The sequence below is a fragment of the Amaranthus tricolor genome, chromosome 1 (genome assembly GCF_026212465.1).
Source record: "Amaranthus tricolor cultivar Red isolate AtriRed21 chromosome 1, ASM2621246v1, whole genome shotgun sequence".
Taxonomy (NCBI): domain Eukaryota; kingdom Viridiplantae; phylum Streptophyta; class Magnoliopsida; order Caryophyllales; family Amaranthaceae; genus Amaranthus; species Amaranthus tricolor.
This window is the reverse complement of record NC_080047.1, coordinates 41,820,422-41,837,687: the sequence shown is the minus strand read 5'-3', so window position 1 is coordinate 41,837,687 and position 17,266 is coordinate 41,820,422. Positions and strand designations below refer to the sequence as shown.

The window sequence follows — 17,266 nt, the reverse complement described above, 5'->3', positions numbered from 1 at the left end:
TAATTTTATTGTATTGTCACTTTTTTATTTAATTATAAAATTGCCTCTTATTCTTATCTAATATTTTTATCTTTCTAAAAATTACTAAATTTACGCTCAAGTATCAATTTTCTTGAACTTAAAGCTTAGGAACAACAAATTTCATTACACAAACGGCACGTTGAATTAATTTCTAACAAAATTTTGTGTATTTGTTCATTTTTATATATATAAAAAAAAGATAGAATAGAAGACAAGTCACACGTTTGAGCGACTATTCCACCCTTTTTTAAAGTACATAAATTATTTAAGTTATGCTTTTCTTTGATTAATTATTGATAACGATTATTTATTAATTAATTATTATTTATTTATTAATTATGCATTTTCTGTTAAATATTAAGTAGTTACTTATTTATGAATGTTTTAGGAATTATTAATTAATTTAATATTATTGTTCAATTAATTAATTTTTATTGTTGGATTATGAGCATTATATGTTCGATTTGTTGTTTATCATTTATTTTTTTATTCATATAGTAATATGCTGGTTATCAGAGACAAATGTTTCTTTTGAGGTCTATAGCCTGACAATAGTTTTAGGCCTACGCTTCTTAGATGTAACCCTCATGAAAGAGATGTTAATAAAATACTCATAATCTCTAGCTCCGAACTCCTAATCCAATGATTCAAGTGTCTAATTGCTCACAACTCCAAGACCCATATTTCTTAACAACAAACTATAGTGTTAAAATGAGTAGATGATGGTCGAAAATCCACAAAATAGAAGGTGTTCGAAATTGGCTTACTTTTAGTTGTCCAAAATGTTTGGGGCGAAACATAACCTTTCATGCTCCAATTGATGCAATTCTTGGGTCTAAAATGTGAAGAATTCTGTGTATAAGATAACTATAAGGTTTATTTATACATGCATGAAGGGAAAGATGGGTAAACACTTCAAATTATGTTCATGTATATAGCTTACCAAAAAAGAACAACAAATTGTGAATCTTTGCTTAAAGATGAGGGACTTATAGAGCTTATATATGTGCGTGTGAGGTATCAATCGAAAGCTTAGGATGTACAATATTATAGTATAAAAATATGAGGCACTTATTAAGAGAATTTGAGAGAAAAAAGATGATTTGTTGAAGGTATATAAGCTGCCAGAAACTGTTGAGATGAAGGGGTAGAAAGATAGAGATGAATCTCTCATTTCCAAAGGGATATAAATAAATTTAATAAAACTAAGTAAATTGAAAATCTTTACTTTAATATAATAATAACATTTAACAAAATAAGACCTGCTTTACTCAAACTTAAAAGTTAAAAAAAAATTAAACTCTCATTATATTTGGCACTTAAGGATAAATAAATAGATTAGTTACTAGCACTAATCCATACTCAAAGTTATTTAAGCTAAGATCAAAAGAAACTTAAAAGTAGGGCTATTACACCTTAGCTCTTAGATGATTTTTTGGAGAGCATATGAGCACATTGCATTGGATACGGATGTTACCAGTGGGAGCATCAATGTTAGTGACCTTCTCAACTTGTGTAATAGCCTAACGGGACTAAGTCTCTACGGTTGCGGCCTACAACCTACTACATGATTATTGTGGGGTAGTTGCTCTGGTTTATGAGGACTATGATGTGATTTCTTGGGTATAGTTGCTTTGGTGTACTTATATTTTTAGCTGGGTATCGTGAGCAGGTCTAGTTGCAAGACCATTAAGAAATATTTAACACTGTTATAAACATGGATGTATGTGTACTTCTCGACCTCTTGGCCTCCTGTTCTCATCCTCATCAGCATAACATTCAAAACAAGACAAGATTGAGCTGTGGAAATAATCGCCACAAAAATCAATGCCCATCTAAAAACCAATCAAAGAGATATAAAAATGTCTTACCTAGTGATGGCCACAGTTCGGGTTGGGTCGGTTCCGGTTCCGGGTGGTTCCAAACGGTTCCTTGCCGGTTTATGAGGCGGTTCCGGCGGTTCCAACTCGCGGGTCGGACCATCGATTCTATTTTTATTTTTCCTTTAAATATAATATAAAAATACTATAATAATGCGGACGTACCTTTGATGATTACTTGGTTATTTGCGAAATTCATTGCTTGTCATGGTTATTAAAATATTTACTAAAAAGAATGAAAAAATTAAATTAATAAGAAACGATAGAGATGATTAATAAAAAAAAGAGGGAGAAAATGGACTTGAACCTAGTACCCGAAGGAATATTAAGCTGCCTACGTATCCCGAAGGAATCAAAACCCATGTAGTTCTTTGTCATACCTTTTATTTGTAGTTGTTGAATGTTGATTGATCATTGTCTGATTGATCCTATTCGTCTTCGTCATCATCATCTGGTTGGTTCGATGCTTCCGCTGACTCTCCTCCTGACGATGATGCAGATGTATCCATCATCATCCATGGATCATTATTGCCTTGATCATCATCGTTCTTTAGTCCTTGTGTTCGAAGCTCCACTTGATCCCAATCTTTCTTGCAAACACATATTTGAATACTATGTGGAGCAAGATGAGATCTCTTTTCGTCTAAAACTCTTCTACCTGCACTAAAATCAGACTTCGACGCAATCGTAAAAGCAGGAATTGTAAGGATATCCTTTGCAATTCTCGATAATATGGGAAATTTTTATAGATTTTTCTTTCCACCATTCTAAAATATTATAGCTACCTTGGTCAATTTCAAAGTGATGTTTAAGATAATTATCTACTTCTAAATATAAAGTGGAGGGTGAAGAAAAAGATGATCCTACAAAACTATCATCTTGGCTTATTATGTTAGCTATTACGGAATTATAATAAGTGGGACGTGCCGAGATGCTAGCACGCCTAGACGTATCGCGACTTGGGTTATATACACTAGCATAGTAATCATAAAGTTCTGCTAAAAGTTTTTTACAAGTTCCAACATAATTATGTACATCACTAGGCGAGCGATATAATGATTGGTAGTAAAATCCAATTACTTTAGTAAGGACTTCTGTCTTAAAACATGGGTCTAAAATTGTCGCAATTCCTTAAATAAAAGAAAAATCAGTAAAATATGTCTTCTACTTGTCCATCATATCTGCAAGAATCGACTTTAAATATGTGTTTGTATCATCATGCGAATGTTTAAGAAGATGATAAAAAATATAATACATTCACTAATTACTAAGTGGACATTTGGTTCGTAAACATATGAAAAAATCTTAGTTGCGTGGTCATACGCTTCTAATATTTTCTATACACCTATAGCTAGTTTCCATGTGACATCACTTATATAGCTATCTATACACTCACTATAAAGTTGTGTTATAACTGGACGATAAGCTATCGCTTTTTTTAATAAATCGTGGGTTGAGCCCCAACGTGTAGGAGTATCTAATGATCAATACACTTTTTTTAGTTGATAATTGTCACATAATTGCTTATACCTTCTCTTTACCTGTCCAACTCTAAGCTACTTCACTATGTCTCTAATGGTATCTAATAAATAATTTAATTGTTTTATATCTACTTGGCAAGATAAGTTTACTATATAAGCACAACAATGTACGTGTAAAAATTTACCCTAAGGATAAAACTAAATGCAGATACGTTATACAAAAGTTCGATGCATTTAATGTTGGCGGTTGCATTATCGGTAGAACAACAAAATATCTTATCTAATAAGATCCATTCTTTACATATCTATATTAATATGTATTTTATGTTTTCACCCGTATGTCTTTCAAGCATTACCTCAAAAGCAATTATTCTTTTTTGAATAATCCAATTTTGATCTATCCAATGTGCTGTTACACACATATAAGCTTCAAAAAAGAAGATATGATGATATTGAAATAATAATGAATTAAGAAATAAATAAATAATTAATAGACTAATTATGTAATTAACTAAATTAAGAAATAATTAAAAGACTAATTATGTAATTAAGAGAATAATTGCATAATTAAGTAATTAAGTAGAGAGAGTAGGAGAAGAGATGAGTTGTGAATGAAAATGATTGAAAGTGATGTGTATTTATAGTAAAAATCACAACGGCTAGTTAACGGCTCTTTTTCGGACAGTTCCAAAGAGCTTCTGGGCCGGTTTACTTAACCAGTTTCGGTTCCGGTTCCATGGAACCGTTGGGTCGGTTCACCCGGACTGGTTCCGGTTCCGGCCCGTCTTAGGTCCGGTTCATGCAGTTTTTTTCGGCGGTTTCACGGTTTCGCGGTTCGGGCCGGTTCAGAACCTGTCGCGAACCGTTCCGGTTCCGGGACGGTTTCAAGCTGTTTGGGACCGGTTCGGTTCCGGGTAACCCGCTCCGTGGCCATCACTAGTCTTACTGATCAAGAAAAACATGAGATGACAATTCACCTCCAATTATTAGGAGTAGATTGTCGACCTATCTTTTCTTGGCACCATCAATTCAATGAATGATTAGAGTTGGAGTATTATCCATTAGTATAAAATATATTCCTCTATTAGTAACATTTTATTTTTACAATATTTTTTAAAATTTTTTATTTTTATTTTTTTTTCTTCTTTGCTGTTTCTCTATGGTTTTTTTTTATTTTCACTCACATAATTCAATTCTCCTTAATATCATCTATATAATTTAAATGGTTTCATCTATTTTTTTTATCTTTGTGTAATATACAACTACGCATGTCAATTTCTTGAGAAACAAAGAAGCACATATTCTAATACTTCGTTTCATAATATTTGCATCATTTCGACTTGTCACAAATATTAAGGAAATAATTTGTTGATAATAAAATACCATTATTATCCTTAAATAACGCCAACAGTTTAAGAGTTAATAAATAGAGTATGAACAAAGAAAAAATAACTATAACAATTAGGAAAAATTGTCCAAAATAATCCAATCTATGCCCATTACCCGTAAATATTCTCACCTTTTGAAATTTTTTAAATAATCTAACATTTACTTTCATTGTGTTGCAAATAGACCTCGAAAAAACAAATTGACTATTCCATGTTGCTACTAGCCGTTACATTCAACTGGTCATCTCCTTCATTTTTATAAGCTTGCTTACATGGAGTAATACCATATTCAACTGCAAAATTTTAGAGAGAGAAAAAAAACTTTCATATCTTTAATTTAGCGAAAATCTTAATTATTTTAAAAGGCATAAACTCTAATTCCTGTTCTTGTCGAGGTGTTGGTTCAATTTTCAGAAAATGTGAAGTGTGAGCATGGTTTCGAAGTAAAGTTGCAAAGGGCAAAGAAAAAGTTCCTGGATTGGTGAGAATTTTTCGTGTCCACAATGAAGAGGAAGAGGTAGATAATGAAGGCGAAAGAGATTTTTTGATTAGAAAAATTAAAGGTACTATTTGAATAAGTTAAAAGGAAATGGAATTTACTGGTTGTAACCGGTTATTTGTAACAAAAGTTCATTTGTAACAAAAATTATGCAAATGTAGGCTTATTTAAAAATTTTCAAAAGATAAGATTATTAACAAAAAAAAGACTATAATTCGATTATTTTGAACAATTTTTTTTAAAATTTATAAATTATTTTAAAACATACATAATAATATATAGCAATTATTATAAAACGGATGAAAAAAAAACAATAATTATCTAAGGGTGGAACTACAAATTGTAATAACTCAAGCAAATTGCAAAAATATCTTCCATCATCGCACTTTCCCCCTCCTTTACTTCACGGATTTTAATAAATAAAAAAACCCGCGAAAAGGCAAAGGAGGTTTATCCACTAAATCTTTACCGTACACGTAGCACAATCCAGAAACATACCAACACCAAAATCCAAGTATTTAAACAGCATAATTTCCACCTTAGTTGTTCATTAATACAAGTTTAATGATCAACTAAAACTCAAATCTTGTGTGCTTTCCAATTTCCTCATTTAGAAGATTTTGCATTCTTTTTTTGAGTGCATTTCTCCTATTGAGCTTTTTTTTCTTCTTCAATTCCCAAAAAAACCCATTTTTCTTTGTTCTTATCTTGTTTTTCATCCTTTGATTACCTATTTATAGCTCTAATTCTTCTTATTAATCTTCATATTTTTGGATTTGTTCAAGTCTTCAAAGGGTCTTTTTCAAAGAAATTATATGTATGTTCATGCCTTTTACCCTTTATTTCTCTAATTTTTCATAATTTGCATGTTTTACATGATTTTTTCTTTTTTTTTTTGTAATTGATTTGAATTGTTGGAAAAATATTTATTCGTGATTTCATATCGAACAATTAGAGAGATCTTATTTGATTATTCTATTCAGTTTATGTGTAGTCAACTCTCCTCTTAATCTTATGTGGGTTTTGTATACAAACCCGTAAATTTACATTAAGTAAGGTTTTGTCTTTTTGAATGAATAATTTGTGGGTATTTTGAGATTTTGAGTTCTTTGAGCTCTTTCCATTAAATAAGTTTTTAATTATTATTTTCTCTAATTTCTCTGTTTTTGGCTAGTAAAGTTGGAATCTTTGAAGGGACTGAATTTTTATATTACTTTTGTGATTGAAGATTGATGTTTATCCCAGATCTGGTTTTCGGTATGAAAATCTTTAATTTAAATATTAAAATTAAGTTTTTTTTTAAAAAAATTGTTCATTTTGTTTTATGTGAGTTTTTGGCAAAAAGGTTCAACTTTTGGACACACCCATCAATTTTATAACTTTTAAGTTCTACTTTTTTTGGGTTCTTGTTTCCAATTTCTAAAATTGGTAGTCATTTCACAATTTTCTCCTTGAAATTACAATTTTTCTCCTTTTAAAAAATCCTTTTTTTTGTTGGGGCCAACTTTTTTTTTGCACTTTACAATTGGAATATTATATTTTTTTATTAGGGATCTAAAAAAGTGGTCATAATTTAATAAAAAATTACATTCTAAATTATATAGTATGAATATAGTACGAGTAAACCGAGTATTTAAAACTGCAAACTGGATAAAGGTCTATGCTAATGGCAGCAGAATCTTACAAAATTGTAAAATGAATAGTTTATATTTCCCGTTTTCACTATATTTGACTTTTTAGGCAATTTTATGTGTTGTTTTGATTATTTATATATTAAATTATATATATTTAAAAATTATAAAAAATTAGATAAAAATATAAAATTAAACGATTCAAATAAAATTTTATTTAATTATATTTTTTATATATTAGTCATAATATATACTCTAAAACAATAAATAGTTTCAATAATTATAATGTAGGGGAATCGAAGATAAAGTCCTTCAAGCAAATCACTTTTACCAACTCAATTAACTTGTCGATTGACCTATTGATAGCTCTTGGATCCACCAGTTCTATAGCCTAGGAGAGAGGATTATTATGAACAAACTCAGCTAATTATAACTTTTATTTTTTAAATAATTTATGAATTATATCTTTAAAATTTAACACATTTATGTTTATTTTATGTCAATTACAATTAAAAGTATTTAAGTTTACATATTCAGGTTAAAATACATAATTTCGACCATTGATTGAAAATTTAAGTTAAAGTGGTCGGAGTTTTATGTTTTTGGCATGAATTTGTAAAATTTGATACTTTAGTGTCTGTAATTCGTAAAAAAAAAACATTGAGATTGTAATTTGTAAGAGTTCTGTAATTCGCAAATTATTTTTTTAATCCTCAAAAGACACAAGTAACCATTTTTTTATAGCATTTGAGAAATAAATGATGTTTTTTTTAATGCATATGATTGAAGTAGTTTAAGATTCTATACCCAGAATGAGTGTTTAAGTTGCTGATATTTGGAATTTGATTATCACAGCTAGCTAAAAAATGACAATCACACCAAAGATTTCCATCAGCAAAGGGAACCTTGTGGTTCATGGGAAGACCATATTGAAAGGAATACCAGATAACATCATATTGACTCCAGGATCAAGCACTGGTTTGGCTGATGGTTCTTTCATTGGAGCTTCAGCTTCTGATAGCAAATGCCTTCATGTCTTCCCTATGGGTACTTTAGAGTATGTCTCTTGTTCCCCCTTTTAATGTATTTCTTTTATTGATGCAAATTGAGTTATTTTGCTGAATATTATGAGGTTTTTGTTTGATTGCTAGATGCTTTTTTAAATGATCATAAAATGTTTAATATACCAGGATGTAAGAACCCATCATTAATCTAGCAGCTTTAGATTTGGAAATGATAAGGTTTGTCGCCATCCTTCCCTCCCCAGATTTTGATTATAGTTTCTATGGGCGGGATACACCGGGTACGATGATGATAGTGATACTTTCTTATATTCATGTGCATGTTAACTATTTGTGTGGTGCCACAATCCTTGTTCCATTGAAGAGGATGGTGGGGAACGTCTAGAACTTGAGTAGCAACTTATGGGTTCTTCATTTTAACTCAAATACCCATGTGGGATTTTTGACACTCTTGACATGGTTAAGATGCTTTCGATAGAGTATGAAATTCTTGAGGCTACAACCAAAAGTTTACGCAAATGGTTGAGAGTATATGACATATTTTGAGGTTACATCCAAAAGTTGGTGTCATATACTTTATTAACTTTGAATTCTGTCAAGATGTCAACTCAATCAAAAGGTTTAAGTTTATAATTGTAGATTTGAGATTTGTTTTATATTTTATCATGCCCTTCATATAAGAGCCTTTTGGGCTCTGAATGTGGATGCAACAGAAGCTTTAGTCATACTTGGCACTAAATATTACAATTGAAATGAGAAATAGATGAGATTTGGACATATAACCTTTTGTCGTGTTGGCTTTTAATACCATATCAAAGAATTAGCTCAACCATTAAGCTTGTAATTGTGGCCTCAAGATATGTTATATTCTCTATCAATTTTTTTTTTTTTGCCAAAATCATATGGAAAAATTTCACATCATTGACAAGTTGTGTGCTTGGGCATGATAACATAGGAAAACATTGATGTCTTATAAAAAGCATTAATAGTATGCTTCAATTTTAACAGAAGATAAGATGATGTCTTGGATGTTACAGGGGCCTTCGTTTCATGTGTTGTTTCCGTTTCAAGCTGTGGTGGATGACTCAGAGGATGGGTAAGTTCGGAAAAGATGTTCCCTTGGAAACTCAGTTTATGATTGTGGAGAGCAAGGATGCCACCGTAGAAGGTGAACCAGATGACGCACCCACCATCTACACTGTCTTTCTTCCCCTTTTGGAAGGCCCATTCCGAGCTGTTCTACAAGGGAACGAAAAGAATGAGATAGAGATTTGCCTCGAGAGTGGTGAGTTGATCTCCGCCATCAAAGTTCTTGCTCAGTTCCTCTTATATGCATGACTGACCCCATAGTTTACCGTGCTTAATATGTCATGAAGACATGAACTAATCCAATGTAACATGATTCGCCAGTTAATTCGTTTTTTGAATTTGCGACTCGCTCAAAATGACCCTAAAATAGCCCAAAACCGACCATAATTCGCTTTTTTTGATTGTCGATTTGCAAGAAGGTCAGTAAATCATGTGACAGTAGACTACCTTCTGCTTTTCGAAGAATCACTATTTTGAACACAATCCAGCATAAATGGCCCTTACAACTGAAAAACAAAGGTTATTAATAGAAAATTCACTGTTTTGCATCACCAGCCCGTACGGTGGACATTCGCTTTCAATGGTGGATCTTCTTTAGGTTTTGCGGGAAGTTTGATCTCCGACTCCCATAATAGATTGATAGTATATGGGAAGTTTATTGCATCAGAAGTATATGGTATCCATAAGATCGATACGACTTTGCTTTTCTTTTACCGGTTACAGGGGACGCAGCTGTTGAGACGTGCCAAGGGCTTCACCTTGTTTATATGCATGCCGGAACCAATCCTTACGAAGTCATCAACCAGGCTGTTAAGTAAGTGTCGTCTTAATCTTTATGTTGATGTTTTTTAGAGCAAATTAGATTCTTATTGGATTGCTTATGGCGACATGGATACTTAAAGGCGTAGTGCTGTTGAAAATCCGGACATAGTAAAGTATAATCTTAGTGGTTTTATGTTATTATGTTCTATGATAAGTTTGAAATCTACTCCGTTGCTACTAAGGTTGCGTACATTTTACAACCGGTATGTAGGATAGACGATCCCGTACATCTGAAACCTCTTACCTTGCACGGCTAGAAGTCACTTTGGTTGAATTGGGGCAATGTTTGTTGTATGCTAAAATAAGTACTTTACCCATTAGGTGTGCAAATTTTGCACTTTCTAGTTACGTCTTCATGTTAATAAACATATATTCGGGTTTTGTTTGTGTGCCATGCAGGGCTGTAGAGAAACATATGCAAACTTTCCGTCATCGAGAAAAGAAAAGAGTGAGTAATCTCTCAATACTTTCATAGAAATGGTATTTTTGCCCCATATATATTTCACAAATTCTTAAATGAGGCGGTTTTATGATGAGATCATCTATATTAGGCTAACCACCGATAATTTTAAAGAGATCAATTACAGAAATGGTCTAATTATAACAGCTTGTCTCATGGTAAGACGGTTTCATACAAGATGTGCTGGATAATTTTTGGATTTCTATGACTAATTTATAGTTGTTCTATTCAGTTGCCGAGTTTTGTTGATTGGTTTGGATGGTGTACGTGGGATGCTTTTTACACTGATGTCACAGCTGAAGGTGTGGAAGAAGGCCTCAATAGGTACTGTAATGATCTTCTGCTTGTAGTAAAGAGATTCATGATTTTGCTTGGCAATGCTGAAAATTAAACTTATTGATTATTGCAGCTTATCAAAAGGTGGCGCCCCACCTCGGTTCTTGATCATCGATGATGGATGGCAGCAGATTGGAAATGAGATTATTAAAGATGAAAATTGTGTTGTACAAGAAGGGGCACAGTAAGTACATGTGCTCATCCCAACTAAAATTTATAATGAATTCGGTCTGGAAATGCTGATCTTGCACATTTAGTTCCACATAATTAGACAAGTTCAGTTCGAATAGTTTGTTAGAGAATTTGCCTTATTTTTCTCGTATCTTGGATAATAAGCTATCCAAATTATTGGGATCAGGCTTTTGCGTTGTCGTTGGATAAGAAATAAAAATATATAAATGTGTCCATGTGTGATGTGTGTGTGGCATGTATATATATTCTGTATTGATGATAATGTTTTTGTGCACTTTATTCGTTTTGTAGATTTGCCAACAGATTAACGGGAATCAAAGAGAATGCAAAGTTCCAAAAGAAAAAGAACGGTGAAGATTATAATATGGTTCCAGGTCTTAAGCTTGTTGTGGACGAAGCTAAACAACGCCACAATGTGAAGTAAGTTGTTCAACTAGCATGTTGATTACCTTATACTAATGAATTGGGGTGTTCAACGGGCCAGACCCCCATTTTGAGCCCTTATTCGGTTCGTTTTTATAAGGGCTTTGAGGGCCGGGCCGAAAACGGGTACTATTACAATTAAAATGGAGCGGTCGATAAAAGGGCCTAATAAGGGCTAGAAATGGGCCTTTAAAAATAGAAAAAATGAGCTCATTTTAAATTACAATGCCAATGGGGATTATTAAGTTGTTAGAATTTTAATTATTATAAACGGTAATTTAATTATTATAAATTGATCCAGGAATGTGTATGTGTGGCATGCTTTGGCTGGATATTGGGGTGGAGTTAAACCGACAGCTGAGGGTATGGAAAGCTACGATAGTGCATTGGCATACCCGATTCAATCTCCGGGTGTACTGGGTAACCAGCCAGATGTTGTCATGGATAGTCTTTCCGTTCATGGTCTTGGTTTGGTCCATCCGAAGAAAGTCTTCAATTTCTATAACGAGCTCCATGCATATCTTGCTTCTTGTGGAGTAGACGGTGTGAAAGTCGATGTGCAGAATATTATTGAAACCCTTGGTGCTGGACATGGTGGCAGAGTTTCCCTCACTCGTGCCTATCATCAGGCGCTTGAAGCCTCTATTGCGAGGAACTTCCCTGATAATGGATGCATTTCTTGCATGTGCCACAACACTGATGGCATATATAGTGCCAAACAAACGGCGGTTGTGAGAGCTTCCGATGATTTCTACCCTCGTGATCCTGCTTCTCATACCATTCACATTTCATCGGTAGCTTATAATTCTCTGTTCCTCGGGGAGTTCATGCTGCCTGATTGGGACATGTTTCATGTAAGTGTGATTCTAGTCATTCTACTTACCTTCAATAGGAAATATTGGCATTGTAGAGTATATAACATTTATTGGAGGTTTAATCATCAGTTTAAACTTTTACTATTCACAAACCTAGGTCACGGGTTCAAATCTCAATCACCCTTCATTTAAAATGGAATTATTAGCGGTAATTATGAAGGAGACTTGAGACTTGTGTTGCATACTTGCATCCACACTTCGAGCCCGAAAGGGCATTCATATGAGTGAGCGTGATAGACGTATATTCGCGTCTTAACCATCAGCTTAAGTTTATGTTTAAGTTGGATTCTTAACAAAAAAAAAACTTCTTGTATGAGACGGTCTCACCGTGAGACATGAGACATGCCTCAAACTTGGGTTAAATAGCACAATAATAGAAACTTTTAGCTTATGGACTTCTTGTTTTAAGTTTGTATCACCGTGAGACAGTCTCATACAAGACGGGCTGAAGCTTTTGATGAGGCATTAACACGGGTAACCTTTTTTTGCAGAGCTTACACCCCGCTGCAGATTATCACGCTGCAGCTCGTGCAGTTGGTGGATGTCCAATATATGTGAGGTATGAATATGCTTTACTTACTTTTTTCCTCTCTTAAATCTTATACATGTCCCTAGAAGGGGGAATTTTTCTATAATTGTTGGAACAATTAATTGGTATGATTCATTAGGTAGCATTTTTTGTTGAAGAATGTTTGGTACTACTTAAAACTAATATTCTTCCATTCTGCAGTGACAAACCAGGCCATCATAACTTCGAGCTTTTGAAGAAGTTGGTTCTCCCAGATGGGTCGGTGCTTCGGGCTCATCTTCCTGGAAGGCCTACTCGTGATTGCCTCTTTAATGACCCGGCTAGAGATGGAACTAGGTATGTCTTGCATTTACCTATATTTTCTTCGACAATGTAATCAGAAGTTGAAACCGTGGCTGATCTGTGATGATAATACGAATGTGTTGTACTGTTGCAGTTTGCTCAAAATTTGGAATATGAACAAATGTTCGGGTGTCGTTGGTGTGTTCAACTGCCAGGGTGCTGGTTGGTGCAGAATCGAGAAAAAGACCCGCATACATGATACTGTTCCGGGAACACTTACCGGTTCTGTCAATGCTACTGATGTTGATTCCATTTCTGAGGTTGCTGGGCACGACTGGAACGGGGATGTGATCGTGTATATGTACCGATCAGGTAACCATTACCAAACTTCATGAAAGATGCCCGAGCAAATAACTAGTGTAATGTTACTAAAAACGAGACTTCTAATTGGGCTAACATTTGCGTTCTTTAAATTTCAGGCCATTTGGTCCGTCTACCAAAAGGAGTTTCATTGCCTGTAACTCTCAAGGTCCTGGAATATGAACTCTTTCATTTCTGCCCTCTAAAGGTAATTCATCGAGCACAATGTCCTGAAATACCGTCTTCTTCCTAAGTGACTAGGGGTGTTCAATGGGCCGGATGATGGCCAAGCCGGGCTTAGTTAATATGGTCCATGTTGGATAAGGGCCTTTAAACTTAATATGGGCTTTAAATGGTAAACCCAACCAGGTCCATTTATATTACTAAAAATTATTTTAATCCCCATTTAATTGAATTGAAAAAAAATTAATAATCGCCATCGACATTGTCATTTATAATATTTAAACTATTATTAATAATGTTATTTACAAAGGCTTGTTTTTGACCCTTATTGAGCCCGTTTCATTTTAATCATAGTAGAGCCCGTTTTTGGCCCGATACTTTTTCTGCATAACCCTTACAAATCCCTTCTTAAACGGGCCGGATAAGGGCTTAGAATGGAGACCCGGCCCATTGAACATCCCTATACGTGACTTAGCATACTCCTATCGACTAGTATACATGCTAAAGTAGAGATCGAATTTGTATGGGCAGGAAATCACAAGCAGCATCTCGTTTACACCTATTGGCCTACTCGATATGTACAACACTGGTGGTGCGGTCGATGAATTCGAGGTCCAACAAATAAGCTCAAACAGCGGCACACAATCTCCAACTGTGATCATCGAGCTCAAAATACGAGGAAATGGTCGGTTTGGAGTGTACTCTTCCCAGAAACCTTCCAAATATACCGTTGATGGTGTAGAGACCGACTTTGCATACGATTCAGAAACCGGACTACTGATTACAACTCTACCCGTCCCACAGGAGGAAATGTACAAATGGTCAGTCGAGATCGAGGTTTAATTCGACAACTTGAGATTATTTCATCAAAATTCTTTCAGATATTCGTCACACAACAAGTGTGGCACTCCAGCTAACGGCAGGTCGGGTGGGTATGGATCTTGTGATGTGGGTTGGAAGGAACCCTTGGGGGGTGCATGGGATACAAGGGCTTAGTCTACTGTATTATATTAAGAGGGAATGACCTCTAAATGATGAAAAATAAGGGAACTAGTAGATGTTTTTGTACTATAATTAAATAAACAACTTTTAATTTGTTCTTCATTCATCTAAATCATCATTCTGGATTATCCCTTATGTTGTGTACAAAAGTTGGGGTTTGCTGATGCACAACTCAATAGTTGGTTTACTGTATTCCATTTTTTTTTGAACACGATTATAGCTTTTATGAGCGTGATATATTGGATATGATAATGATGATTTAAAAAAAAAAAGAATTTACTAAACTTATTGAACTTACTTTTCATTGATGTATCATATCATCGAGATTCAACTCAAATCACGATGTCATTTTCTTGTTCTTGAATGGGTCTCTTGAAATTTTTAGGTTTATGCTCTACTCCGGGTAACGATCTGCCCGATTTCGATTTGCCCATATAGAACAAATGTTTCCAATACCGCTTGTTTTTTTTTGTTAAAATTCCCCTTTTTTATTTACTTCATATCTTTTCTTTCGTCAATTTCCATATTCAACAGATTAATTACTTTCATTCAAATCATTAAAGTTGAGAGCGCTATTTTTAATTTCAAATCGAAAAAATTAAGAGTTAAAGTAAATAACCTATATAATACAAGCAGTAATTTTTAATATATTCCCGATTGGGATTGGGGTTTTTATAAACGGAGCCTGGATACTTCATTTTATTGGTCCAACCGAGCCAACCATAAATTATTCTAAGTGAGAATTATTAACCTGAATCCCCCTAAAACTAAAAAACGGATCGAATTGCATTTCACGCTCCAAATTTTGGATGATTTAATCAATCTTTCTTGGGCGAAATGGAGGATATCTCAATCGGGAGAGATAATGGGGAAATCCCATATGACCCAATATATCTGACAAGTCGCACTATACGTCAACCCAAGATGCATCTTCCTCTCCAGGACTTCGAAAGGGAACTTTTGGAACACCAATAGGCATTAAATGAAAGAAAAAATAATTAAGTACTCTATTTCACTTTGATGTGGAAACGTAATAATTAAGGTTATTGTTTTTATAATATCACTCATTAATTCTATTTTCTGCATAGATTAGAAAGGTTTAGTTTAAGAAAAAATTCTTACCAATATAGCCTTCCAATAATGAACAAGTATGAAAGCATTTACTGATAGAAGATGGTATCAACTCCCCATTGCGTATTGCTACTTATCGGGTATAGAATAGATTTGTTTCTCTTTGTTCCTACAAACATAATTGTTCTATTATTACCAACCGAATAGAAGAAACATTAACCCTTGTTGCTAGATAATCGATTGAACAAAAGGGATCCATTGCATAGTTATAGTCTTTTCCAATGCAATAAAGTTACATAGTGTCATTTTTCTTTGATATAAGGGGTATTTCCATGGGTTTGCCTTGGTATCGTGTTCATACCGTCGTATTGAATGATCCTGGTCGGTTGATTTCTGTCCATATCATGCATACAGCTCTGGTTGCTGGTTGGGCTGGTTCGATGGCTCTATATGAATTAGCAGTTTTTGATCCCTCTGACCCCATTCTTGATCCAATGTGGAGACAGGGTATGTTCGTTATACCTTTCATGACCCGTTTAGGAATAACCAATTCATGGGGCGGTTGGAGTATTACAGGGGGGACTATAACGGATCCCGGCATTTGGAGTTACGAAGGTGTGGCTGGCGCGCATATTGTGTTTTCTGGCTTGTGCTTTTTGGCAGCTATTTGGCATTGGGTGTATTGGGATCTAGAAATATTTTGTGATGAACGTACAGGAAAACCTTCTTTGGATTTGCCTAAGATTTTTGGAATTCATTTATTTCTTTCGGGGGTGGCTTGTTTTGGTTTTGGTGCATTTCATGTAACAGGCTTGTACGGTCCCGGAATCTGGGTGTCCGACCCTTATGGACTAACTGGAAAAGTACAACCTGTAAGTCCAGCATGGGGTGTGGAAGGTTTTGACCCTTTTGTTCCAGGAGGAATAGCTTCTCATCATATTGCTGCAGGGACATTAGGCATATTAGCCGGTCTATTCCATCTTAGTGTCCGGCCGCCTCAACGTCTATACAAAGGGTTACGTATGGGCAATATTGAAACCGTTCTTTCTAGTAGTATCGCTGCGGTCTTTTTTGCAGCTTTTGTTGTTGCTGGAACTATGTGGTACGGTTCAGCAACTACTCCAATAGAATTATTCGGACCCACCCGTTATCAATGGGATCAAGGATACTTTCAGCAAGAAATATACCGACGGGTAAGTGCTGGACTAGCCGAAAATCAAAGTTTATCAGAAGCTTGGTCGAAAATTCCTGAGAAATTAGCTTTTTATGATTACATTGGGAATAATCCGGCGAAAGGAGGATTATTTAGAGCGGGCTCAATGGATAACGGCGATGGAATAGCTGTTGGATGGTTAGGACACCCTGTTTTTAGAGATAAAGAAGGACGTGAACTTTTTGTACGCCGTATGCCTACTTTTTTTGAAACCTTTCCGGTCGTTTTGATCGACGGGGACGGAATTGTTCGAGCTGATGTTCCTTTTAGAAGAGCGGAATCTAAGTATAGCGTTGAACAAGTAGGTGTAACTGTTGAGTTTTATGGTGGCGAACTCAACGGAGTCAGTTATAGTGATCCTGCTACTGTGAAAAAATATGCTAGACGTGCTCAATTAGGTGAAATTTTCGAATTAGACCGTGCTACTTTGAAATCAGATGGTGTTTTTCGTAGTAGTCCGAGGGGTTGGTTTACCTTTGGACATGCTTCCTTTGCCCTACTATTCTT

General features: G+C 34.6%; 2 protein-coding genes across 3 annotated transcripts in view; both read left to right on the top strand.

The window, feature by feature from the left end:
- The first annotated feature begins 5,811 nt into the window (after positions 1 to 5,811).
- LOC130818789 (probable galactinol--sucrose galactosyltransferase 2) lies at positions 5,812 to 14,577 on the top strand. Of its 2 annotated transcripts, none has more exons than XM_057685002.1 (14): positions 5,812 to 6,086; positions 7,756 to 7,957; positions 8,960 to 9,207; positions 9,735 to 9,825; positions 10,233 to 10,281; positions 10,526 to 10,617; positions 10,703 to 10,813; positions 11,113 to 11,241; positions 11,546 to 12,098; positions 12,611 to 12,678; positions 12,850 to 12,984; positions 13,085 to 13,302; positions 13,410 to 13,498; positions 14,005 to 14,577. In XM_057685002.1, exons 2-14 carry the CDS (start codon positions 7,767 to 7,769, stop codon positions 14,314 to 14,316), a joined length of 2,286 nt encoding a protein of 761 aa, XP_057540985.1. In that variant the 5' UTR covers positions 5,812 to 6,086; positions 7,756 to 7,766; the 3' UTR covers positions 14,317 to 14,577. The 2 variants fall into 2 exon arrangements, with proteins under 2 accessions (XP_057540985.1, XP_057540978.1); XM_057684995.1 differs by having other exon boundaries at positions 13,984 to 14,577.
- A 1,049-nt stretch (positions 14,578 to 15,626) lies between these two features.
- The window catches only part of LOC130818798 (photosystem II CP47 reaction center protein), a 1,840-nt gene continuing 200 nt past the window's right edge, over positions 15,627 to 17,266 (top strand). Inside the window, exon 1 of the mRNA XM_057685015.1 lies at positions 15,627 to 17,266. This exon is cut by the window's right edge and continues 200 nt beyond it. Coding sequence (XP_057540998.1) covers positions 15,879 to 17,266 — 1,388 coding nt within the window. The 5' untranslated portion in view covers positions 15,627 to 15,878.

Excerpts from the sequence above, each read along its gene's own strand:
- LOC130818789 (XM_057684995.1), top strand. The coding sequence starts at position 7,767 with ATGACAATCACACCAAAGATTTCCATCAGCAAAGGGAACCTTGTGGTT. Across the intron at positions 10,282-10,525 it reads GTCATCGAGAAAAGAAAAGA|TTGCCGAGTTTTGTTGATTG; the intron begins GTGAGTAATCTC and ends TGTTCTATTCAG. Across the intron at positions 13,499-13,983 it reads TTCATTTCTGCCCTCTAAAG|AGATCGAATTTGTATGGGCA; the intron begins GTAATTCATCGA and ends ATGCTAAAGTAG.